This window comes from Chiroxiphia lanceolata, chromosome 12 (assembly GCF_009829145.1).
Source record: "Chiroxiphia lanceolata isolate bChiLan1 chromosome 12, bChiLan1.pri, whole genome shotgun sequence".
NCBI classification, from domain to species: Eukaryota; Metazoa; Chordata; class Aves; order Passeriformes; family Pipridae; genus Chiroxiphia; species Chiroxiphia lanceolata.
This window is the reverse complement of record NC_045648.1, coordinates 12328294-12353678: the sequence shown is the minus strand read 5'-3', so window position 1 is coordinate 12353678 and position 25385 is coordinate 12328294. Positions and strand designations below refer to the sequence as shown.

General features: G+C 39.4%; 1 protein-coding gene across 5 annotated transcripts; it reads right to left on the bottom strand.

Annotated features, from left to right (window-relative positions):
* Nucleotides 1–247: 247 nt before the first annotated feature.
* On the bottom strand, nucleotides 248–25385 carry LOC116792788 (tropomodulin-3-like). Of its 5 annotated transcripts, XR_004359267.1 has the most exons (12): nucleotides 25314–25385; nucleotides 19629–19682; nucleotides 18829–19016; nucleotides 17327–17483; nucleotides 9874–9996; nucleotides 9190–9279; nucleotides 8542–8672; nucleotides 7521–7628; nucleotides 5922–6065; nucleotides 5422–5566; nucleotides 4169–4310; nucleotides 248–3260 (listed from the first exon to the last, which is right to left on the bottom strand). XR_004359267.1 is itself a non-coding variant. In XM_032700115.1 (11 exons), exons 3-11 carry the CDS (start codon nucleotides 18952–18954, stop codon nucleotides 3229–3231), a joined length of 1056 nt encoding a protein of 351 aa, XP_032556006.1. In that variant the 5' UTR covers nucleotides 18955–19016; nucleotides 19629–19682; nucleotides 25314–25385; the 3' UTR covers nucleotides 248–3228. The 5 variants fall into 5 exon arrangements, 4 of the variants coding, with proteins under 4 accessions (XP_032556006.1, XP_032556007.1, XP_032556008.1 ...); XM_032700115.1 differs by lacking the exon at nucleotides 4169–4310; XM_032700116.1 differs by lacking the exons at nucleotides 4169–4310; nucleotides 25314–25385 and adding an exon at nucleotides 21770–23705.

Sequence of the window (25385 nt, the reverse complement as noted above, 5' to 3'; positions counted from 1 at the left end):
ACAAAGCAGCCTCACGCCCCGCCGAAACAAAGCTGCACAAAGCAGCCTCACGCCCCGCCGCACCCCTCAGGGCCCGCCTGTGCAGAGTGAAATCCCGCTCCACAGCACCAGCCCTTCATTCCACCACCGTCACTCCACTCACTTTCCTTCTGGAGAAAGAAAGGTGTTGCTTTGACACAACATAAACACGTGGGTCAGTTTTACGCAAGTCAGTGTACTATTTAAATAGGCAAACAAACAAACCTCCAAAACCACAACAAGAATACAGTACTTTAATCATCCACAGCGTTTACTGGTTTACAATCTGACAGCATACAGTGCTGATAGGCTAAAAAACTCAATGCATGTTTCCTCAATGGAAATTTAAATTGACCACTTGCTTGTTTGTAGCTTACAAACACAAGATTACTCAAGCTGTAGAGAGAATGAGGCTATTTCTTTAAAATACAACAGTAATAGATAATTGCTTTGAATTATAGGCTATGTTTCCATGCTTAGCTGGGAACCAACAGAATCAATATATGCAGTCATTTGACTTCTTCATTAAGGCTGAAAAACAATCCATATGAAAAAATATCATCTCTTAGAAAAAAGACCTTGTGTCTCTGGTAAGTGGTTATCAAAGCAATACCACTCTTTCACTCAGAATCAATGAAGTCATACGCAGGATCTCACCACACCCGACAGCACGACATCAGAGCGTCCACTTGGTTTGTTGAGACCGTGTATGATTCCTGGCTACAGACTCAATTCCCTCATTTATTCCAAACAGGATACACATTGCAGGCACAAAAGTGGTTGTTGTTAATTGTTCCACACACCATGCCAAAACAACAAAGTTTTCTATGCCCAGTCTGTCAGATACCTGTCCTCAAAGTGCTGACAAAGTCAAATTCTTACCTGCTGTCTACAGAGCTAAACCAATTATTAAGGTCCACTACTATCACCAGTGACAGGACACCTGAGAGCTGCAGCTTAAAAGCCCCTGCCTTTGATTAGGATGTAAATAATTAAACAGTTAAACTTCATTTAACAAAAGTAAGGAGGAGATTTGGGCTATCATTTCCATAATCCAGCCTTTCAATTTTGTCCTTAATTTTCAAGTAGGAGATAACTGTCTAATCTTGTTAGATAATGATAAAATAAGTCATCATAGAATCACAATACGTGAACAGATTCTCTGAATATGGCAGCCCTTCAACAAATGAAGGAAGACATCACAGCCTGTTTTTTGACACAAAATGATTATGGTGCCTAGCAAATAAAAAAAGAAGTACAGCTTTAGGCAACTCAGCACATGACATGCTTTGGCCATCTTTATACAGCACTATCTGTAAAAAAAGACACTTAAATGTGACTTTATGCACACTGTATAGGAACTTAAATTTCAAAATCTATAAAGTTCTCGGAAATTTACGAAAGCTAAAACCAAAAGAAGCCCTTTTTGTTACTCATCAGATCACTCCTAGTTTTTTCAAGGTTATAGTAAGTATAGTCTTTGGTTTTAACAGAATTAATTCCAAGTTGTTTTGAAGAGCACATATTTATTTGTAATTCTAATAAAAGGCTGATTTTCAAATAGGAAAAAAAAAAGTTCTTCCACACATATAAACCAGTTATATACATCCTCATTGAAGGCACTGTAGTTTAATATTCACTGTTGCAGTAAAATTCGAAGGAATGAAGTCTGCCTTTAAAGATCCAAAACAAGATTTGCAGCAAATTACAATGTGGGCACAATGTCAGAGACTTGCTCTGTTTGGTTATTATAGTATATACAAACTGATGCAAACATCTCAGTCCCCTCCACGTAAATATGTTTTCTATACATAAAAGCTCACCACATTAAGATCTCTGAATGAAAAGAGTTGTCAGTTGAATTCTCTGTTGCTACAAATATAGCCAAGCAGTCCTTTAGAACATTTTTGTGACCTCAAAGCAAACTAGTACAGGATAGTCCAAGCAGACCTAACCAAAAAGCCTCTAGGTTTTTATATTATTTCAAAGAAGTGTATTGTGGTTATGTGCAGAAGTTGAAGTGATTCTTGTTGCCTTATTAGTTTGCTTAAACAACTTTAAATACTTTAATAATTACTACATCATACAGATCTGACACTACAGATTGATTAATTTTTGCATGTCTTAGGTAGTGTTCCAACATTGAGACATAAGTAAAATAGAAAAATCCTTTCTCAAAAGTGTTACTTCAGTATCAAAAAATGATAGATTTATATGAACTACAAATAGCTTAATACAACAGCTTCAAATAAAGGATTTTTCATTTGCCAGCAATTTAGGTCAGTGGTTTTACACTTAAGGTTGCTCTTCCTGTACAGTTATGCAGAATTTAAAATATGCATGTCCACTACTTCTAGAGAAATTGATACTTGTGAATGTAGATAAAGATTTTTAAACAAAGAATATAAACTAAATAATGTTGATGAACACATGAAATCAGCCTAAAAATATATCCAGTTTAGATACAGAGCAAGACACACTTTTGAAAAAGACTTAAAGGATTTAGATGTAATAAAAAAACCTGTCATCTTGCAAGGCTCCTAATTTTTTGTTTTGCAAGTCTTTTGTATAAGTCCCTCTAATCTCTTGGGAGAAGTCCTTAGCCCATTTATTTTTGTTTGCCTTAAAGGGATGTCGTTAAACTTACTCACAGTATCAAGAACTAATAAAAAATAAAACAGTAGAATTACAAATAACATTGCTGTGAAAGATTTCTCTTCAGTGCATATGAATAAAGCTGAACAGCTCTACACAATGAGTCCAGCTGTTGGGTGAAGAATCCCTTATCACTAACCCATTGTTTTCAGGAACAGACACACCCCTCCACGTAAATAAGCACCCCGGATTTTCTAACAAACATTTTAATTGGGTCATTATCTTCTTAATGACCTTAAATGTCCCATTCTTTGAGTACAGACAATTATACCACTGATTTGCAATTATATTTTAAGTAGAAAGCTCAGCCGAAGTCTTGAAATACAAAAAAAGTTCTTAAAAAAAAAACCCAGTCAAAAACCATGGCACAGAGACTGGTGCAGTTACTGTGTCTCCATGAAAAACGTGATGCATACCAGCAGATTATATAGCTTTGCTTTAAAAGGAATGGGGTTTCCAGTCTTTTCCCTTCTAAGCCAGGTCAGTGTAGTCCAAGGTTGCCAAAGCCCACGGTGCTGACCGTGATGACTCCACCGAGTTTTGACAGCAGGAGTGCTAATTGTCTCCTTCAACCCTTCTCTTGCGAACTGCAACAAGAGAGACAAAAAAAAAAAAAAGCGTTGCTATTTTATCATGGTAACTGTTTTTTGTATTTCTACAATGTGAACATATATTTGCCACCTGAGGTTTCACACAGTACAACTTAAGGTAATGAACACTTAGAGTAATCCATCATTTTAAGCTTATGCTTCAGCAACGTTTTTTGCCTTACTCACAAACAGTTGCAAACACTTGCAAGGAAAGACTTGTGGGAAACATTAATCATCTTACGTCTGGTAAGCAGATTTAGCCAGTACTCTTTTTTTTCATTGCAGTTTTCTAGTGCTAAATTAAGTTTATATGGCTTCAAAGGAAACAATGCAAGAGTTTCACAGTTTTTCTAACACAATTTATACACACACAGAAGATATTACATTCAATAGCCTAAAACATTCCATTTATTAATAAAACATTTAATTGTTAGAAAATGCAAGAGCAATAAAAATTTATGAATAAAATCACTTAAAGCTCACATGCCATTTAGACTTGAGAATATGCAAGACTGACTGAATGACTGGAGTTTTCCTCAATATTTGTATTATTTTTGCTATTTTTTTTCACCCTATCAAATTATGTTTTCCTTTTCTGTGCAGACATAAACAAGGCTACGGGGCTTACATTATTTTAAAAAGTCTAGCAAGCACATCTATATACAAAGAAAGTGATTCTGTTCTCAAAGCCACTCATTGGAAAGTAGGTGACAGAAGTTATTCACACCTGCTTTCATCAAATTGCAAGGACAGAGGAAAGAATTTCGAACCTTAGACTTCTCCAATCATGCAGTTAAAAGCAACAGGTGCAGTTTCAGACAAAGAACAGGGAAGTGGTACAACACAGTGTAAGCAAGAGAGAAAGAAGATGTAGACGCAGACTATTTTTTTTGGAAGAAACGTACAAGGACAGAGATGAGAGACTTGGAACATCTGAGTTTCAGTGCTGAATACCCTGTGAGTGCATTCAGAGTGACCTGTCTCTGTAGCTTCACGGCTGGAGAGATGAAAAGGTATTTGCAGAAACTTTTACTCACATACTCCAGACTAAGAAAGCAAAGAAAAAAAGGCAAGATATCAATAGAAAAATAGATTTACAACAGTCAGGCACTAACAAGAGAACTAGTGAGAAGAGAAACCTTAGAAAGTAAAAAGACACCTGAAGCATTATGACAAATAACTGGTTTAGAACCTATTTTGAGAAACAGTTATAGAGTGTCTGAGTGCCTTTCTTCTCTCTCTGTGCTCTTTTCTAGTTACTCCTCCTCCATATCTTTCAGAGCTGTTCTCCTCAACTTTAACCTTTACTCAGAGGGGAAGCAGATCTTTAAACCAAATTCCAATTTCCTATGTCATTCCCTCTAATATATTCCTGAACTACTGCTACTGCTACTAAACTGCCTGGCCCATTTTCATGCTGATGAGGCGTTTAATCTTTACCACAAAGCATCTAAAACCAGAAGATTTAATTAAATAGAGTTTTAAAATGCAATTCTATTTAAACAGATGGACCACATTATCTTGTAGTTGAGTGCTACAAGTATTTGACATTATACAAACGATTTCCATTCATGTGCTACATTATTAACCGATTTTCTGCTGATCCATTTAGTTAGGATTCTAACTGATGAGCTCCAACAAAACTGACTGCAGCAAATAAAGATGCCACTGCTACCAGCTAGAAAGGCAGGGATGGTACTTGTGCATGACCCAGTCCCAGCCTCTGCATGTGAGAGGATGTTTGGTTTCCTTGCTTAAGCACTCGAGATGAGACTGGGTGAACTGTCATTCAACAGGGCATCCTGCACTGCTCATTTCCAGTACTGCTTTTAAAGAAGCAGTGAATCTCATCTGAATAAAACTGAACAATCAAAACTATTATTTTCACTCCTTTTGCCACAACTCACGTGGAATTTGAATGTTCTTGTTCTAGACTATGTCAAAAACCCTCAACTCATACACCTGAACACCCTGCAACAAAACAGAGAACATCAAGCAGCAACAAAAGAGTAGGAATACAGCACAGGAGAAACCTGAAACAGATCTAGCATTGTGCTATCCTGGTTTTGTCAAGGGAAAAGCAGAATAACCAGACACCTTTAAAGCCTGTGCCACACACACATTCAGTTAATAGTCAGTCTCTACTGACAGGTCTTACCCAAATCATTATTTTTTGTGATAGCTGCAGCTGCCCTGGCTCGAGGTCCCTGTTGTGTGAAATGGTATCCGAATTTGAGGATCTTGGTGTTTTCTTCAAGCATTTTGGCAATTTCTACTTCTGCAAGTGTGCCCAGCTGCTGCCTCTGTTAAAATAAAAGGTACACAAAGACAACAGAGCTTATGTGTGTTCATCCTAAAAGAGATCAGAATACTTTAACCAAATCAGTCAATAAACACTCAGCTTCATTATGATTAATTGAATAGGCAGAAGGTCACAAAATATGTTTGTGCACTTCAAAGCACCAGGAAGCCCAGAAGTGACCAGGAATCAACTTCAGCTGTGTGCTTCCGAGAATCTTAAGGGTAATTATGGAGGGTGTTCAGATAATTAAACATAAAATATTTTGAAAAGTTTATCACAAGCAGTCTTCCAAAAATATTCAGTCAACTAGGACTGGCTGGTTTTAGCTTTGATATCACCACCACCACCTCACTTACCTGATTATCAATTTTGATCTCTGTCAACGTTTCATTGTCTTTCAGTGCATCAACTAGTGCCAGAATTCCAACTCCAGTGATGAAGTTTGATTCTATGTTTAAACTTTTCAATTTTGTGTTTACTCTCAACATATCTGCAAGAGCCTTTGAATGTAAGAAAGTATCATTAAACTTTTGGAATGTGCTACAGTAGGACACAGAAATAATCATTTCCATAGGAACTAGTTGCATAGGAGCAACAAGTTCACCAATATATGGTGTAACTTCACAAGCTTTCACTTGAGACTGAACTGAATCTTCAACCATCTAATCTTCAACCATTCAATTATCTACATTTCCTTTTTAAATAGTATTGAGTCAAGAAAAGGCCTGTCTTTCTCTTGTTACAAACTAAAAAGCTACACAGAATATAAATTGTCTGAAATTAGCATATTGGACCAATTCCATTTTGTAAGCCTTCACAGCCTACAATGAGTAATGCAAGCTGCTAAGTGGAGGCCAAAGAAAGGGCGTTAGTTAGCTGAAAGAACTGGATATGGTTAATTTGTAAACAGGAGATCTGACTTTCAGAATGCTTGTGCCTACAGATTTGGTAGGAAGAGGTAAAAATTCAAAGCTCTAAGCACAGTACCAGCATGTAGCTAAAAGCACTTCTATGGAAATATACCTGATCCTACTCCTGAGAAAGGAAGAAAACAAGAATAGCTGTCTGCTGAGGTTTACTGTCATAAAAATCATACCCTGTACATTTTTTTCTATCCAGTCACAATGCAAAGAAACCTGACAAAAACCACAACCGAGAAAAGAAGCCTTTATAGATTTTTATTACATTCTATTTCACTCCTGCTGAAAAGAACTTTTTAACTGACCCAAAACCAAAGTTTTCAAATGTTCATTTGCTTATTTAACGCTGTCTTTCAAACTAGATTCCTTTTTAATTTGAAATTAAAACAAATGCAAAGGATTGTTCTGTCAAAACAATTAGTTTTGTTTTCTTACCTCTTTCTTTGCAAATAAATAAGGCACTGCTTTTGATTCAACATAGAAAAAACCAAGACCTGATGATAAGTTAGTTTAAACTGTATCAAACTAGATACCTTGACTAATATTATGCTGTATATACCAATGCTTTAAGCAAATCTTTGGTAGCAGGGAAATCACAGAACCAGGTATTTTACAATTTTCTTCAACTAAAACTCTAGTTAGCTAAAAAATATTATGAGCTTTTTCAGTTCTCTAATGTGCTTCTTGCAAATTAATTTTGAATACACTAATGGCTACTGGAATGAACTAAACAATTAGGAAAGAAAGAAAAACAAGAAAGAGATTAGCAAAATGAAAAATCAGGGGGAAGGGACTGGAAAAAAGAGTTCTCACTCATCTCATATGAGATGCATTGCTGCATATTAGTCTGCTTGTAATCATTTACCAACTTTGATACAACAAAGGTTTGTTAAAGAAAACACACTTTACAGTGTAACAGAATGTAATCATTTTCATCCCTAATCATTTAAACTGGATTAAATTCAATCCCTTACCACTGCCTTTCCATCCTAACTTCCCTTGCACCCCACTTCAGCACATTATCAAGATACTTACAACAGCAACAGGATCATTGCTTCGGGTGGCTGCCAGGCTAAAATTCTTCACATGTGTGTTGGTTTCTAAGGCTTTTGCAAATTCTTTCAGCGTTGGAATTGGTATGTTCTTGAATTAAAAATAGCATTTTACTCTCTTGAGATATGTAAGTTTTCCCCCCCACCCCAGCTTCTTTCATTAGCTTATTCTTTTTACAGCAAAATGTCCTATAATATTAACTATCACTGGTCTTGAGCAGTCTCACAGTAAAGATGTAATGGCTACAAGGGTCACCAATTCTATAAAGCAATAATTTTTACAGGGTAGTATCAACCAAGCTTAAAAGGAATAATTTTAGAAAATTAATTAGGGTAGCAAATTTCTCAGTTTATTATATCAGGAATTTTGATCTGTTGCCTTTTTAGGCAGCTATTTTGGCTAGCATTTATCTATAATACAGTATTCTTAAACCAAGTATTTTATTTTCTTCCTTTACTAAGTGAAACAAGTAGCCTTGGCTGCTGACAAGGCTGTCACTGCTGTCTGCACTGTAAGTCAGCAGTGCTATAGTTCTGTTTTCTTTCAAGCAAATATACAAAAGTTTGTCACATTTAAAAACACAACTGTTACACTCAGAAGCTGCCCTAACGGCCAACAGCTCTTTTGTACAAGAATCAGAAGCAGGTCAGGTACAAATATAACTTTGTTTGCAACTGCAATAACTGAGAGCACATTGCTCCATCAAGGACAAAGGATTTAGAAAAGTAGTTCACAACACTGAACTGCTGCCAACTTGGCAGCAACAGAAATCTGGGCTGGCAGTAAGAAAGTCTAAGACTTTTTAAATACACATTTGGCAAAAGCAGCCAAGATGGCTTATCGGTTTAGCTCCAGGTTTCTGAGCTTATACACACTGCAACGTTTAGCAAAAAGGCTGCTGTACTTAAAATAAGCCTCTCATGCTCTCTTAGAGAGTTTTGCAGCTTAAAGTGTCTTCTACTGAGAAAAAGTAGCATATTTACTGCAGGCTTCAGGTAATTACCGTAATGTTATTTAGATTAACTTCAACAAGACGAGAATCATTATCTTTAATCCTTTGCAGCGTCTCCTCCACATTCGTGGGATTTGGTGGTTCATCAAAAACAGGCAACATTTTTTCACCTTTTACTATATCTGAAAAGTAAGGCATTTAAGTGTAATCAAACAAGTTGCATACATTCACTGTGAATAAATGATACATATACTAAATATTTACTGTATTTAAAGATCATTTCATCAGTCTTTACATCTCTCCCCCACACAAAAAGCACACCATCCTCTCCTGAAATACTTTCATAAAGTTCAATCCTCTCCCAAAGGTCTTTACAGCCTTTCTGCTTTTATTGCACACCAGCTTTTTTCAGAAAGCACACAGAAGTTGAACTGCAAACACAAATATAAAACCTAAAAAGCAACACACACAATGCATGTTTATGCCTACTTCTGTCACCAAAAAGTGACTTAACTGCAGTTTAGTGCACATATATTGTAATTCCAGAACTCAATTAGCAAATGTTATAGACATACACATTTCCAGACTAAGACTAAAGAGTCTAAAAGAATGTTGGTGCAACAGAAAATAGTTAATGCAATAGTAACTGCGTGCAGCACAAAGAATTAATTTTTCCAGCACCTGCATACAAACACTTACTTGAGAAGCTGTCTTTGTCAATCCCATTACTGCTTCCTACTACATCACAGAACTGATTGTTTGTTATCAAGTTGGACATTCCCAGTATAGCTGTAAAAGGAAAAAGAGAAACAGCAAAAAATCATTTTTATTGTTCCTGACTAATTCAGCTCAGATGAAGGTTCCTTTAAATAACAAAAACTGATGTCCGTACAACATCCAGTTAACAGTACAAGAAGCCATTCAATACCTTAATTTAAAAAAGTAGAAAAAAAATTAATTACAGACTTTTTAGTTGGCTTTCATATCTTAGAAAAATTTGACCTCACCAGGTTCCAGCTTCAAAGTTAAAAGTGCTATTCAGTCACAAAATGAAGCTTTAGGAACACAGGTACATAACAACACATTCTTATACACAAGAGAAAGCAGCCACCTACACAACAAAAACCAGGAAGTCTCAGGAATGGATTTAAAGGTTTTGAGTTTGAAAATCAGGTATCTTTTGCAGGCCAAAATAATTTACCTTCCTATAAATTATCACAAATCAACAAAGTTGAAACATTACAAGGAAGCTGGCATATAACATGATATAGTTTCTATCACAACTACAACTTCCTGAGGTCAGATAAATACACTACCACATTGATTATAGATCTTTCTTGTTTAAAGATGCACCAGCCCATTCATACTTCAAAAAAAACTAACCTGCAAGATCACCTAATTCTGTATCTGTGGCACTGGTCAAGGCTTCCTCCAGTTCTGGATCAAGAGAGAATTTTTCTTCTGCAAAAGACTGTACAGGCTTTTGCTTGGGGATAAATATTTTCCCTGGAGTAAACAAAATGAAAAGTCTGATGTTACTTTGTGTTACGTAGTTACTTATCTTTAAATTGTTCTGTATCTAAAGAATACATATTATATTTAGTAAATCCTGAGAAGAGCACCACAGACAGCAAAAAGGAATGAGGTTTCTTCTGTTTTTGCAAGTCAGAGATGAGGACAGAGCACAAAGAGAATAAATTTTCAGGAGTCTGTATCACGACTCCAATCTTATTTAATTCTCCTAAGGATTCAAAAGTAACATATAAGCCTCTATTATACCTTTTAAACAGTCTAAAGAAAGTGTCTAAAAAGATTTAATATCACTAGAGAACAATGACCAGTATCCACTTAAAGGTGGAAGGGACCCAGGCAGAACTTTAATCTGAATGAGAGAGTATATCAAAGAATTACCTGAAATCACAGACCTGCGTACTCAGTGCAGTTTTTACAGCATACATGATAATTTCTAATTTCAGATGTGAACTCAGTTCTGAAGTAAAAAAAGAGATGCCCAAGATGCTTGAGAAAACCATGGCTTGTGAACAGCACAAAACAATATAACAGATTTCTCTGGCAATGACATTGTTTCCTGAAATGATACTTAGAAAGGCCATGGAAGATTCCATGGTAAAAGAAACAATAGTACTACCAACTTTTTAGTTATTACAGGAAGTAATAAGAAAAGTTATTTTAGAAGACATGCATTTTAAGTAGAGGTCTGTGTAGTTACCATAATTCCTGCATATATCTTCAGCTGAAAAGTTAGGGTAGGAAATCAGAATACAAGCAAGATATTCTAACATTTCAGCTGTGAATGGTTTAGAATTGGCCTCTCAGAACACAGAAATCTACCACTGGGTAAGAGCCCAGGAGAGGTAAGGGGTGCTTAGGCTCTGGGCAAATCAACATGGTAAGTAAAAGCTCTGGTACTGATACATTTGATAGAAGTAATTCACAACTAGACAACCATGAATCAAATCTTAACAATTATTAAAGTTTTTCAGACTTTCCAAGTTGCCTGAGCTATCAGCAGAAAGAGCTATGGGAAAGGGGTTCCAACTTCCTTTTGTTATTTCCTGGGGTAGGAAGTGGTGTTGATAGTCTTCCTATGAAGTCTCAGTTCTAATTCAGGAACCCACTCTCTTCCATATCCATAGTTATACAATATTTCCACACAGGAATCACCCTAGCTCATCCCATGATTACAGACCTCCTGGGCAGAAGCCAGAGACTAAGATTTTTTTCCCCTTGTACTGCTCACAAGTTTGTCTTGTTACATGCTTGGGCTAAGACTAAGTTTAGCATTTTTGAATCCCTCCCAGTGACACAAAGCTTTATAGGGATGTTTCAGTTTTATTTAGGGGAAGTGAAGTGGGATTTTGATTTCACCACTGGTGGGAAGCAATGCTGAAGCCAGGTCCTGTGTCCCACAGTAGACACAGGCATCACAAAACCCATCCATCTCCTCTCTTTCTCTTCAAGTTCCCATCCTAGAGTAAAGTAGTTGTAGTTCATTTTCTTTTTAAAGGAAGTTAATGCATTACCTCTAGCACAGATTACAGAGAAGTACATCAGGTTTTTCTCTGACAACACAGTCTGATGATCAAGATCTGTTGCTAGCAACACAGTATTTTTGTTCCTGGGTTGCTATCTCTTTGGAAGCTTGTATAAATGGTCATTATCCATATTTAGAAGCAGAAAATAAAACTCCTTACATAACTGTAATGACTCCAAACAGTAGCTGAATGCAGCTGACATGTATTACCACCCATATCTCAGCTTTGATGGACAGTGCAAAAGAAACTGTTTGTGGTGATTCAGGATTAAAAGAAAACTTTCATAAAGTAAAGGCTTAGGTAGTAGATGTTGCAGGTTATTTTAATATAATTGATACAGCATGTTTCTAGCATTTTATTTTACCAGCATCACCTACTGAGGAGAAAATAACTTTCAACTTAAATTGTAATTTTCAGAAGAGATACAAGAATGTTTGACAAGGTTTTCATTTACCCATGAAACAGCCATCCTCTCTGCAGCATCAGTGGAGCAGGCAGAGAGCAGAAGAAGGAAATCAGTCTCAATTAAAAGCAACTTTGCAAAAATGTATTTCAACCTAGATCAGCTTTCTGTCTGCTTCATCACACAGTACTCACAAAAAAAGAGCTACTTTTCCTGGTGTGGCTTTTAAGTAATTCTTAAATTCATAGGTTAGGAACATCTGGTTCTAAACATTTGCTTTCTAAGAGTAAGACTAAATTTATACATATGTGCCTGACTCTTAAGAAAACCTAAAGAGAGTGAGAAGTATATTCAGTTTTTAATAAAGCAAAAATGTTAAAAGCCACTGCCCTCCAGAAATGTTCACTGCAGCCAACTCCAGTCATATGAACTGAGTCAGGAGCAGTTTTTGTTATAAAACAGGTCACACCCTTGTGTACATAATCTCTCATTCATTGGCTTCATGTCATCCTAGCCCAGAATTCAGAGGTTTACAATGCACACACAAAAGCAGGTCCTTCCCCACTCCCCACTTCTAGTAACAACTTACTTCAAAAGGGATAAAGACCCCTGTGTCTCTGGGGACAATGATCTAACTCAAGGCCTGCTGCCAAGATAGTTTGGCAATTCCCTTCCTCCCTCAGTAATGCAAGTTTTAAATAAAAAAAAAACCAACAGAAACCACTACACATCTGTGCAGCCCATGAGATGTACAGCTTTCCTGGCCCTCAAGTGGAACATTTCCAAATAGCAGGGATTTGATTACATGAAGGAACATGACATCCTCCTTCTCGGCCGACAAGGATATTGCAAAGATTAAGCAATGCAACACAAAGAGGCAAATTTCAGGGATGTTCTCATCATTTTTGTAATAATTATATATTCAGGTCTTCTATGCCTTTAAGCTAAAATGTTAGATGATGCACATCCCAGGATTAAGTCACAGGCTTTATCTGCTACAGAATGAATTTGCAGCCCCAAGTCCAACACAACTGTATTGCTCAAAAGGCAGGAACACTGGATGCTGTTTGTTGAAGTGCCCTGGACATTTCATACACAGACTCACAGTGTCCAAGGTGGGGCTCAACATGTTGCAGAAATCAGGACTGTTCAGTACTGCATATTGCTGGTACTATTCTCACACATCCCACAGTCCTACCCCCATTCCAGCAGGCAGCCACACTTTACACAGCAGAAGAAAGTCTAAAATCCTCTTTTACAGCACTCCACTTGTGGAAATGAATCAAGTGTTACTTCAGGACAACTGAATACAAGTTTTTCTCATCAGTGGCTTCACAAAGAAAAGTGAGTAACATTTGATATATTCCTTACATCTTATGTTCCTTAAAGTCTCCTCAGTTCAGAAATCTGTATAATCCACACTTCATCCATCTCCAGTTGTTACTATGTGAGAGACTAAAGTTCATCAATTCACTTGTAAGCACAATTTAATACTAATTTTTTTAAATTCAACATACAAGTGACTTCCTCAGTGCCTTACTGCAGAAACAGAACTGTTATTTGTTATCTGATTACAGACCACAGAGCAGTGAGTTAGAAAACTGGTTTACATTAAGGCTGGAGTATCATATGTTACTTTGTTCTAGTGCTCTTGTATGGACAATGTCAATCCCACAAGCTCTTTCTGCAAAGCTCCTACAGGATATTAGCTTCACTTCACAACATGTAACACACTTCTTTAAAGAGCAGGGATTCAATGGCAAACAGAGAACACAGAATCCCAAATCCTGCTGCAGCAGAAGGCAGTGGTGATCCTGAGCAACAAACTGAGCAGGGTGGCAACAAAAGAGCCCCAGTCAGCTCCAGTTTGAGCCTAACAACACTTTCTGGGTGATACAGACAAATCAAAACAAAACAAAAAACAAACAAACAAAACCCTCAAACTTCAACAAGCCCCAAGCATTAAAGCAGAATCAGAGAATCACAGAATCAGCTAGGTTGGAAAAAACCTCTGAGATCATTGAATCCTGCAAATTTACCCAGAACAAACATACCCGGCAGTAATGAAATGGGAAAGCTGGAAGAATAGGCTACAACTAGTAAAGTGCAAAGGCTAGAAATGCAAAGTTTAGTTTACATAATACTTTGCTAATGCCTTCTGTTATACAGCACAAAGTACATTACTGATCTTAGATATGTTTTTATCTCAGGTGCAATAATTCAGTTCTTTTGCTGTTCCCAGAGAAGTGGGGAGCATTGGTCAGACGAGTGGCAAGCACTAAAGCCTTTACTGTTTGCATGAGAGATCCTTCTGCTTGCAGTATGCCTTGTAAAATCTTTATGACATACTTCCATGCACAGATTAAGACAAAGCTAGTTTTGTTGCAATTATTACCACATTGCCCTCATGAATCTGTTGAACAATGCTTTACTGTATGGTTCAACACTTAATTGGAACAGAATGTGGCTTAAATCGTTAAATCATGTTTAAAAACAAAGTAAGTCTTTACTGATGCTTTTAGAAACAAAATCAGGCACTGGAAAAATGGAATAGGATATAATTTAGGGATTGTTAAACTTCACATTACTTTAGCACTGTTCATCTCACTACAGGAGGACACTTTACATTATTTCAGATCTTCTGCGTTTCATAGCACAAAATAAAAGAGAGGTTCCAAAGACTTGGGAGAAATCACATCCTCTATCACTGAAAGAGATGCAACAGTGTTTTAATAACATGCTTACCCCAAAATGAGGTACTTGGGACACCTGGAAGAGAGGATTTTCCTTTACACTGTAGTAGGAAAACAAGGTTACCAGGATCGGCAGCAAGCCAGGATGGCTAAAATTAACCCAGGATAAGCTTCTTGGATAAATCTGCTGGTCAAATCACCATGCAGGACATCAGTTCTACTAAAATAGAATAGGGAGAGAGAAGGATAGATTTGCCCCTTCTTACTCCATGAAATGAATAATTAGGCCAAGTTAGAGCAACAAAACCAGCCAGGCACACAGAAATGTTTTAGCAAATCCTGACCCTAAAAATGGCACCAAGAAAATAGCTGCAGTTCAAATCCATCTCTCTCCTCCCAAAACCTCTGGAACTGAAGATTGCATTTGTCAGTTTTATTCTCAACTGACAGGAGAATCAGGCAAGATTTTCACCTACCCCTATTCTACAATGTTTTTAGCATTTCTCCATAATACATTGTTCTAGACAAAGAGAAAAATTATTATCCAGCCTAGTTGGTTGTTGTTTTTTTCTTTTAGTATTAAAGAAAAGCACATTAGGATACAAGCTCCCTCTAGATAAAAAAAAACCTACACATGTAGTAAGTTTTACTTCATACCCTTTCCAAGTTCTAAATCTAGATAAATATAATGATTTCTTGATTTAAAAGATTAAGTTACATAGATTTGCCATTTTTGTGCAAAATGATACAAACATGGCCGCAAGTCACAGCTGAACCATAATATTTCCATGAGGGGAAAAGAAAAGATTATCCCTCACCTACTGCAAAATGAGCTTGGCCTTCTTGCCTCCTGCCCATTTACCAGAGCATGAATTTCCACACAAAACATTTGTTTCCACATTTTTAGTTTTAATGAAAGTAAGCTCCATTCCATGTTTCGTATTATTTTCTCTTCTTCTATGGCATTAAAATAAATGGTGGAAAAAGTTGTTAAACAGCAACTTTTTTTTTTTTTTCCACGAGATACAGGAAATTTTACTAACTAAACTGGTATGACTCATTGCAACATGCAGACACACTGCTGTTTAGTAATACTTTATTACATAGAGGAAATGACATTTGATCTTTCTTAACCAAGATCTACGTTACAGCTGGTCCCTTCTGTTTTTCTACACGATTCTCACAGATTTTACCTACCCAAACAAATACTTGTGCTATGTATATGTAAGCTGACTGTAGAGAACCACATATCTGAACCATAAGGCACCATACCTGCTGCTATGGGTACCTTCTGCATTCAATACATTGCAATATCCTTATCTCAGTTACTCTTACAGATCCTGTCAGCAAAGAAGTGTCACAGTTATCTCAACGTTAAGTGGTGTTAAACTTCAAACTAAGGTAAAACACAGTGTATGAAACACAGTACATCATACACAGAGTGCAGCACATTGTAAAGTCATAATCCCTCTATTACTTCAAGGAAAAAGTAGAAAGACACCAGCATTGTCATGTACCTGGCACAGGTAGAGAAAATGCAAATATGCCCAAGAAAATTTTCACCAAATATACACAGCTATCTATAGACAAACTCAGCAGATGAATGAAGACTCAAATCTGAAATAATCTATGATTCACGCCAGAGAATTAAGTAGAATTAAAGGGTTTCAAACCCTTAAGAAAAGAGGAGCCTGTTCATCTTGGGCAGTTGGAATACAGCTTAGCAACAATTTGCTGAAGTCTTAGTGCAGCAGATCTGCCCCTGCTGCTAGGGAAGGTTCAGACAAGCCTGGATTCATAAGCACTCAAACACTTGTGGTGACAGCTAAAGGCCTCCTCCCATGCACATGTACCCAGCACAGCTCTGGGAGTTTCTGTCCTTACCAATACTGCTTTGTAAGGCACAGCGGATTTGGGAACTCTTGTTTTCTGGGAAAAATATGATGTTATTCTTACAATATTTAAGAAGCACAATATTATTTAATTTTCTCTTGAAAAGGCAAATGCTCCCATCAAGTCAATGAGAATACCAGATCCAAAGTAAAAATTTCTAATCCCTGGCTTTAATAACATGTCCATGGTTTTTAGACCACAAACCACTGTCAGATTTCAAAACTTGTTGTGATGTTAACTGTGTAATTAGTTAGTACTAACTATGCAATCTTATTAAACCTTTCAGTAAGGACACTAGAAAAACAACATGACTGCATACACCACTTGTCTGGCCTTGTCAGCCTACAGCATCTTTGAACATTACTGAGTGTCTCCCACAACACCTCTCAACTGCTATTTTTCTAATTCAACACAGTATTACAAAGGTTGCTGTCTGTGTTTAGCACAAGGCACAAGCCACAGGCACAGTGACAGCATTTGTTATTATTGAAGCAAATCAGGGTTAGCTCTTACTTTGAGGATCCCATCCCCATCAGAACTTGGCAATTCACGATAAAATCTTTGAGACTTATTTCCTTCCTGTGCTACGTACAAACAGCACACCAGCTCCAGAGGCACAAAATGCCTGAACAGGAAGCCTCCAGCCTCTGCACAGCAGCACCCACTTGGGAACGCCGCGAGTTAAAAAGCATTAGAGCTGCCAGTGCTCCAAGAAAATTTGGTTCACAGCAGTTCTGGCTGGTCCACTTCAGGGATTTCATAACCACTTGCACCGGAAAGGGTGGTGTTACCTTTCTTTTCTCTTGTAAAAGGCACATAGTCCTCCCTGTCTTTGTGCTCCAGCGCCTGCTTCTCCAAGTACGCCAGGAGCCGCTCACGGTCGAAGGGGCCTGAGGCCTTCTTTGCAGTCTGGTCCTTCTGCCGGAAGCCTGCGGGCAGGAGAGCGTTCTGCAAAACAAATGGGGCAAACAAGAACAGCTTAGAAAGTCTGGGGGAACACCTGCTTAGTTTCATTTCCCTCTTCCTTCTCCCTCTCCGCAAGGTTCAAACCTGAGACATCATCCTTTTCAGGCAAACTCTGATCCCCTGCCAACTTCCTTTTTTCGGGGCACGGGAGGACACAAAGTAACCTGTTCTTTAGACACGGAGAATGCAATGTAAAATACAGCACACTGCCCTCTGAATAGCACTGAAGCAATTCTTTAAGTACAATAGCTCCCAGCACTCGATTTGCTAGTTAATTTGAACTTCGTTTCTAGAATGAGCACTGTTTAAATGAGTAGTAAGAAATAAAACTCAGCTATTTCCAGTTTAGACATTCAGTAAAAGCCTAATTCCTCTATCATTTATTTATATGTTTCTAAGTCTTTAGGACAACTGACTCTGCTATTGTTTGGCATTTAACACAGAGTGGGGTGTTTCTTTGATATGATCAACGTATTTTAACTAAAGAGAAAAAAAAGAGGATATCAGTAAGGAAAGAACAGAATGTATAGGAATTCACACTCTTTTAAAAGACAACCAATCTCTTTTGCCAGTTCTCCCCTGTTAAAATGCTCATAAAGCCAAAGGCAATTAAAATATCAATAATATCCTGCAGTGCAACAAAATAGGTGATGATCATAATATTCTTAACTGATCCCTAAACATCAAGATTGAATTTAACCTTAAAGGAAAAACAGAGAACCACTAGGTGAAAACACAAGTCTTGGAGTCTGACATTAGCTGCAGTATCAGCAGAGGACAACTCAGCTCTTTATAGCAGAAAGCTCTAATATCCCAATATTCCAATACCCCATGCTGACATAATCATTCAGGAGCTCAGTAATTATTTGCCTTCTCTTTACAAAGTCAGCATGAGGACAGTGACAAATACAGACTACCAGATACAGGACCAGGAATCCTCAGAAGAGGTTAGCACCCTGCCTCTCCCATCAAACTCTAACGGCAGAAGCAGTAAAATAAAAATGGATGCAAAAGGGCTGTTTATTGGAAACAGGAAAGTTAAACAAACCTTTCTAAATAAACTTTCTTTTCAAGAACATGACAAAGAGCAATTTTTATTTATAAATAAATCCCAGAAAGCTCCTCCTGACTATCCTTTCTTACATTCTCCTCTATTGCAGTTCCTTGCAAACAGGAAATAAACATTATACACATGTATATATATGTAAGATCACCAGCAGACTAGCTAAAAGCTCTGTCCAAAAGTATATCATACCAAGTCTCAACTCATTTTACCCAAGTTATGGAACAAATGAAAAAAATAAAACTTCTTTTGGCTAATGCCTACCTCAGGGTCAAGATCATCCAAAACATTTTCCAGTTGTTTCAGTTCTTCTTCTGAAAGTTTGCCAAGAATTTCATCCTCATCGAGATCTTTGTACTTGTCCAAGTCCTTTCGAAATGGGAGCGTCATGACTTGGGCAGTAGCAAGTTGCTCAAATACTTCAAAGTCCAACTCTTAATTCTTAACCAGATCTATGAAAAAATTTTTTTAAAAACAAATAACCATAGTTAAGGTAAATATCCCAGCATCTTCAACCTCCAAATACACCTCTGAAAGGAAAGCTTTTCATCCAGCAGTCATATCTGTTACCCTAGAGCAGCCAAGGAGCACATGGAAGCTGTGTACACCTTCCTTCTCCACTGACGAGAATCCTGTCCTGCCATGCCCTTTTCCATCAGTAACTAAGCCACATCTATTGCCAGATGAAAGTCAGTTCCCAGTCTTCTCAACGAGAACTCCAAGGCCATAATTCCCACAGAGCAGGGCAGGTTGTAGGATAGGAGGGAGGAGATACCAACTATACCTAGTATTTATGAGTCCAGTTAACACCAGTGGCTTTTATGCAGATGTTATTTTGACTGCAGATAATGCAGCCAAAAGAAGAGTTAAGATGCTCCTCATTTATTGTTGCTGCTGCAGTTCGAGGGCAGTTAAGGAGAACTCTATAAACAAGCTAATTGGTTTTTACTGACTCATATCCCTGCATATTACCTACAGAAGAAAGAGAGGAAGTTTGCCTCCGAGTTAATTATAGAACTACCATTGAAGCAACATTCTGTTCTGTACAAGGAAAATCAAAATACCTTGATGAAAAGAGTAGGAAATACAGCTCCTAAGCAGCAGCACTCCAGTCAATCCTACGAAAAAAAATTTTAAAATTTTTTAAAAAAATTAAAAGTAAAGAACGGACTGTGTAACTGCTCTCGAAATATTATACTTGGACGAAATCAGGGTCCTTCAAAAGATGTACAGTCTATATAGCACTTCTCATGGACAAGCAGAGTGCAGGGAACCTTTTTTCTAATGCTCAGAATTTTTTAGCATTTGTCTTGGAAAAAACCAGTTAATCACAGCAGTGCTGAAGCAGACAAGTTGTTTCCTCTCGTTTTCCTGAAAGAAGTTACAGGATTCTCATTTTGTTCAGCCAAATACCTGCTTCAAGTTGATTGAGCACACAGACAAAAAAAGGTAACTTGAATGACTCTCTGTAGGTAAGCAAGAGAGTCCATAAGGTACTTGGGGAGCAAAAGCTAAATCCATACATTCAGGCTCATTAGTCTCCTTAAATCCTTTCTTGGCTCTACAGAAATACTCAACACAGACCAGACGCACAGCAAATGTTATTTCTTCTCCAGCAGGCCCATTCCAGGTCAGATGCTCACACCACATACACAACTGCATTACTTCAAACCTGCACTTACAATGTCCTTCAAAAACAGATCAATGTAGCTTTTGTCTCTTAAGTAAAATGAAAAGAAGGACTGTATATACATACACACTGTACCATGGAATCCTGCTTAGAGGATTCCTTCACCTCAGCTGTTTACACCAAGGAAGGTCTCTCTGGCTGCCACAGTTACATATAGTGACATTTTAATTCAGAGACACTAAACAGACATGAGCACATAAAGCTTCATCCACACCATTCAGTCAAGCGTACCTGTAAAGTAAATCTAGTTTTAACAATTGCCATTGCCAGAACGGTAAATTTTCAGTCCCTACCAACACCTAGAGCTGAATGAGGAATATATTTACAGCTATTTTCAGCATGTCTTCTTTTTAAAAAATATTGCTGATATAAATACTAGAGCTTACTTGTAAACTACAGCTGACATCGATGGAACACAATTCCAAAGCTGAACTACCAGCTTAGACAGAGTTCTCTTGAACATAACAAAAACCAGGAGGAATTCCCAATTTCACGGTAAATTCCATCAAAAAGAACACCGTCTGGCTTCCTCCAAACTAAACCCAATCATGTTGGAAGAGCCTGGACCTTTTGCAAGAGGCTACAGAGGCAGGAGCATCCGAGTTTGGTGGCTGCAGAAAATGCAGAGAGCAGCACACCTATGTTTTCCTAAGTTCCAAAAGTAACTCAGGAGTGTCTCTGTGGCCGAGAGCCACCTCCCACAATTCTCCATAGTCTAGTGGTAATAGTCTAAGGCCTTTGTTTCTCCAGGTGCACAGCAGCTGATGGACAATTAGCTGATGACAGCAGATGCCACACAATCTGCATGAGAACTTCTCATTCCTAGAGCCTTAATGTTTTGCCCTTCCTGACAGTTCAAGCCATTACACACTATCATAAGAGAAAACATTTCCTGCAGCTGATTACACAGCATTGTTTGTGACCAGGCTGCACTGTCTGAGCCCTACATCAAGACTCTGCTATTTACCACATTTCTGCATGTCCATTTGCATTCAAATATTAAAAGGTATAGTTTTAGCAGGTAATTACAAGGAGTAGAATGGTTAGCAGGCTGCAGAATAATGCTGCCCTTACTCTGACAGAGAGCAGCACTGCATAACCATACATTACTTCACGTAGGCTGTATTTCCTCTCCATTAATTGTTGTAAAATGCTGCCATCCAGAATTAATTACCTTTTATTTATTGCACTGGTATGTTTCATATGGGAAAACTACTCACCTTTTGTAATACATTAATTAATGTTCAGGTCACAGCCCTTGGTCTCACTCGTTTCTACAATAAGACCAAAGTAGCCATTTCAAATCCTTAGTTACAGTGTTCAGACACACACACACACAAAATGAAAAGAAGCAGAACAAAAAGCCCTATCTCTCTGTAGCTGAGTCTTCACTTCATCAAGAGGAAGAGAACCACATGTGGCCTGCCAAATATAAATTTATGTTTTGAACATATTTTTTAATACCTATCAAAGGGAATTTTTTTTTTAAATATGAAAGCACACAATGTGACAAACCTTTAAAACTTTATGATGGCAGCACTGACTAGCACATCTGTACTACACAGAGGTTGCCTGGTAATGACTTTCAGAAACATTCCCTACAAAAGAAATCACAGTATATAAAACACTAGCATATAACATACTAAAAATCAGGTTTTAAAACATGGTGTTAGGAATTCTCATTGCATAAAAGGGCATAAAGGCCAGCTGAAGCCTTAATCTAATCAAACAAGCCCTTCACCTCCCATTAAACACACTTGGTACTCTATTTGTTTTTCACCACTCACTGCAGCAGTTCTGCATAGAGACATGAGGAACAAACTACAAGTTTTTAGAAAGAGCAGTTACTTGGCCTGTGAATATTTGTGGCACATTATATATATGTGTGTGATCTTACTGCAGAGTCACAGGCAAAACTGTAACCCTCAATTTTGGCTTTGCAAATACTTTACCCTTTTTTGATGAGCCAAGCTAGTTTTCTTCTAAGTATCCTTCTTAGCTTTACCATGAAAACATTACACATACTAAAAGTCCAAAGGGCTTTTTCAGATATATAAGGGGAAGTTCTTCAGCAACTTCATAGTCACATAAGAAACATTTAGGGAAATGGAAACAAAGCCATCACTTCCAGTCCATCAAATTTCAATTCTCTGTTTGTTATGCAGAAGACAACTTGAAAAACCAAAAATGAAGAAATTCTGCTGGACATCACAGAGACAAAAATCTTGTCATTATTCCTTCACCTGAGAAATCAATGAAGAACTAAGGAAATGAGAAAACAGCAGTAACTTTAATTTAGGCCATTTTATAATTACCTGAATCATCCCCTGAAAGACTGTCAAGCAACTTCCATACACCTCTTAAATTAAAATATTTTTGTTTTCTCCTCTCCTCTCTGAAAGTGTATTTTTAAAAACCAAAAGATTCTAAAAATAGCAAGCTTCCAATTATCTTTTAAAAACTCCCATTCCCCCCAATTTCTACTATATTTAAGAACACAATTTCTTTGGACCCTAACAGGAGAAACTCTTTAGAAACAAACTGCCCACAGGAAACTCCAGGGTTGTTAAAGTCCACTGCAAATGGTTTCCGTGACTTGGATTTTAAAATAGAAGCGACATCACGAAAAACAAACCGAGCTGGTTTTGGCCAGCACATTCACAGAGTTCACTTTAATCTCATTTGTTCCTCCCGAGCCTCCTTCCCCCCAGCCTCTGCGTGAACCCTGCCCAGAGCAGGGGGGTCCACAGGGCTGTCAGCATTCCTGCACCACTCAGGGCCCCAGACCATCCCAGCTCCTTGGAGGAGCCTAATCTGAGCATTTCCCCAGGGAACCCCGACGATGGCAACAATTTTATTTTCCAGTGTGCGAGATCATACAGAACTGTTCATGAAGAATGTGCTGCACTTGAAAGAGCTATCTTTACTTACCAGAGCTAGGAGAACAATTAGTAAATATAGATATTACCGTAATCCCAGAAAGTTCCTTAGGATGTTTTTCTAATGCCCTTATGATAACACTGCTGAACAGTCCAGTGCTGCTTTTCTTAGCAGAAAGCTCTCAAAAACCCACCTGACCCTCCCAAAACTCCAGCCTGGGGTAGGGCACAGGATCCAGGTTTTCCTGCCCAGGGAACCAGCAAACAACCCCCAGCCCAAAGCCTTATGGAGCCAGCAGGTGGCAGCTCATCTTTGCCTAAGCTTTTCGTCAGGGTAAATTGTATTTTCCAGGCAGAAAGGAATAGCTATTCTGGGCTATTTTCCTAGAAAAGCAAGCCCGAGGCTTCATTCTGTTCACAGAGACAATTCACTAAGTTTTACACACGGCAAACTGGGCTTCTCCAACTTCCCATTTGTCCTCGAGGTGACCTGAGGAGCGGATGGGGACAGACAGCTACAGCAGAGGAGCTACATGGACCACAAAGATGCTTTCATGACGAAGGAAATCTGAACACATCTGTGTTGACACTTCCTGCCAGCTCCTCCTCTGTATCAGAGGGCACCTGGAACCAGACAAGGCCCACTTTGCTCCTGTATACAACAACACTGAACTAAGGCACCGCTATCTTGCAGACAGGGTACTCTGAGTCATGGCTAAGCTGTCAAGCTGGTGTTGTCCCATAAAAACTTAGTCCTGGGTGCCTGTTTTTGAACAGCAGTCACCCACACTGCAGGGCTAAATGAACATGCCCACCCAGCCCAGGCAGTGGTGAGGGTGACAGGGCCAGGAGCCCTGAAGCCTGTACTTGGCAAGCTGCACAGGGCACGGAAGTGGCAGCAGTTCAGCACACCCATCTCCATGACACTTCCAGGCACGCTCATCAAACTTGCTGCAGGGCAGCTGTTATGATCCCAAATAAACACAAGGCCAGGATAAGGTAAAAACCCCAGGTACCACAGATACTGCCTGGCCTGAGAAGTTCCTCTGGCAGAAATCGCCACTCCAGCTGTCCATTCCCTCTCCCAACATGCAGGGCAGCACCACTGAGTCAGGAGTTATTGACCAACCAGGATGACGGACGTTTTGGCATCATTTTTTTTCAGACAATACCTGGATGTTCATTAGAGTTCTACTGCCCATGGACATTAATACACAGTATCTCCTGGAGAAACTGCCTGCAGGTGTTTTAGTCAAAAAGAAACATCAGGTGCAAGCTATCTGAAAGTTTATAGAAACATTCAGATATTCCTATCTATTGCAGAAAAGTGGAGAAACTTGCAAGCCTGGAACAGGACAGCAGAAGAAATTAATTTCATTCCCATTATGTTACTTCAGGAAAACTTCTGAGTACGAGCCAGTTTCAGGTTTTCCCTTACATCATGGTCTGTACACCTGACACAGTCCCCAAACTTTAACTGATTCAGTACATTACAGCAAACTCAAAGTACACAGCAACCTCTCTAGAACATCGATTACTTTCAACACGACCTGCGCCTACCCACAAGGAGACGGGCTGACAGGCGCTGGGAACAGCCCTCCGAGAGCTCCGTGCCCGCTGCCGGGACGGGCCGAGCGCCGCCGGGAGCGGCACCCCCCGCCCGGGGCCCGCTGCCGGTGCAGGGAGCGCACCCCGCCCCGGAAAGGCATCCCTCCGTCACCGAGCGCCGGGCAACCGGGGCAAAACACATGGAGCGAACTGCAAGGGTTATGCTGACCAGACCCACGGGCGAAGCTCTCAAAGCCACATTTTCGGGTTCCGCGGCAAAGTCGGGAGCCGGCTAAACAACCACTCACCCCCTCCCCGGCACGCCCCCCGCCCGGCCCCTCTCAGCCCCGAGCCCACCGACCGTGCAGCTGCCAAGCCCTGCCCCAGCCCGGACCTCCGAGACACCAGCGGGGGGCCGGGGCCGCCGGGGGCCGCCGGGGTCCGGCCGGCCGGGTGCCCACAAAGCCCCGTCTTTCCGCCTCCCGCCGCGGGCGCGGCCCCTCCCGCCGGGTTCCCACCGCGCCGCGGCAGCGGGCGGAGGGCAGCGCTCACCCGGGCCCTCCCCAGCACCCTGCGGCCGCCAGCACCCACCGCCCCGTCCTGTCCCGTCCCCGCGGCCGCTCCCCGCTCACCCGGGCGGCGGCCGGACCAGCTCCCTCAGCCCGACCCGCGCCTGCGCCGCGCGCACGCCGGGAGCCGCAGTC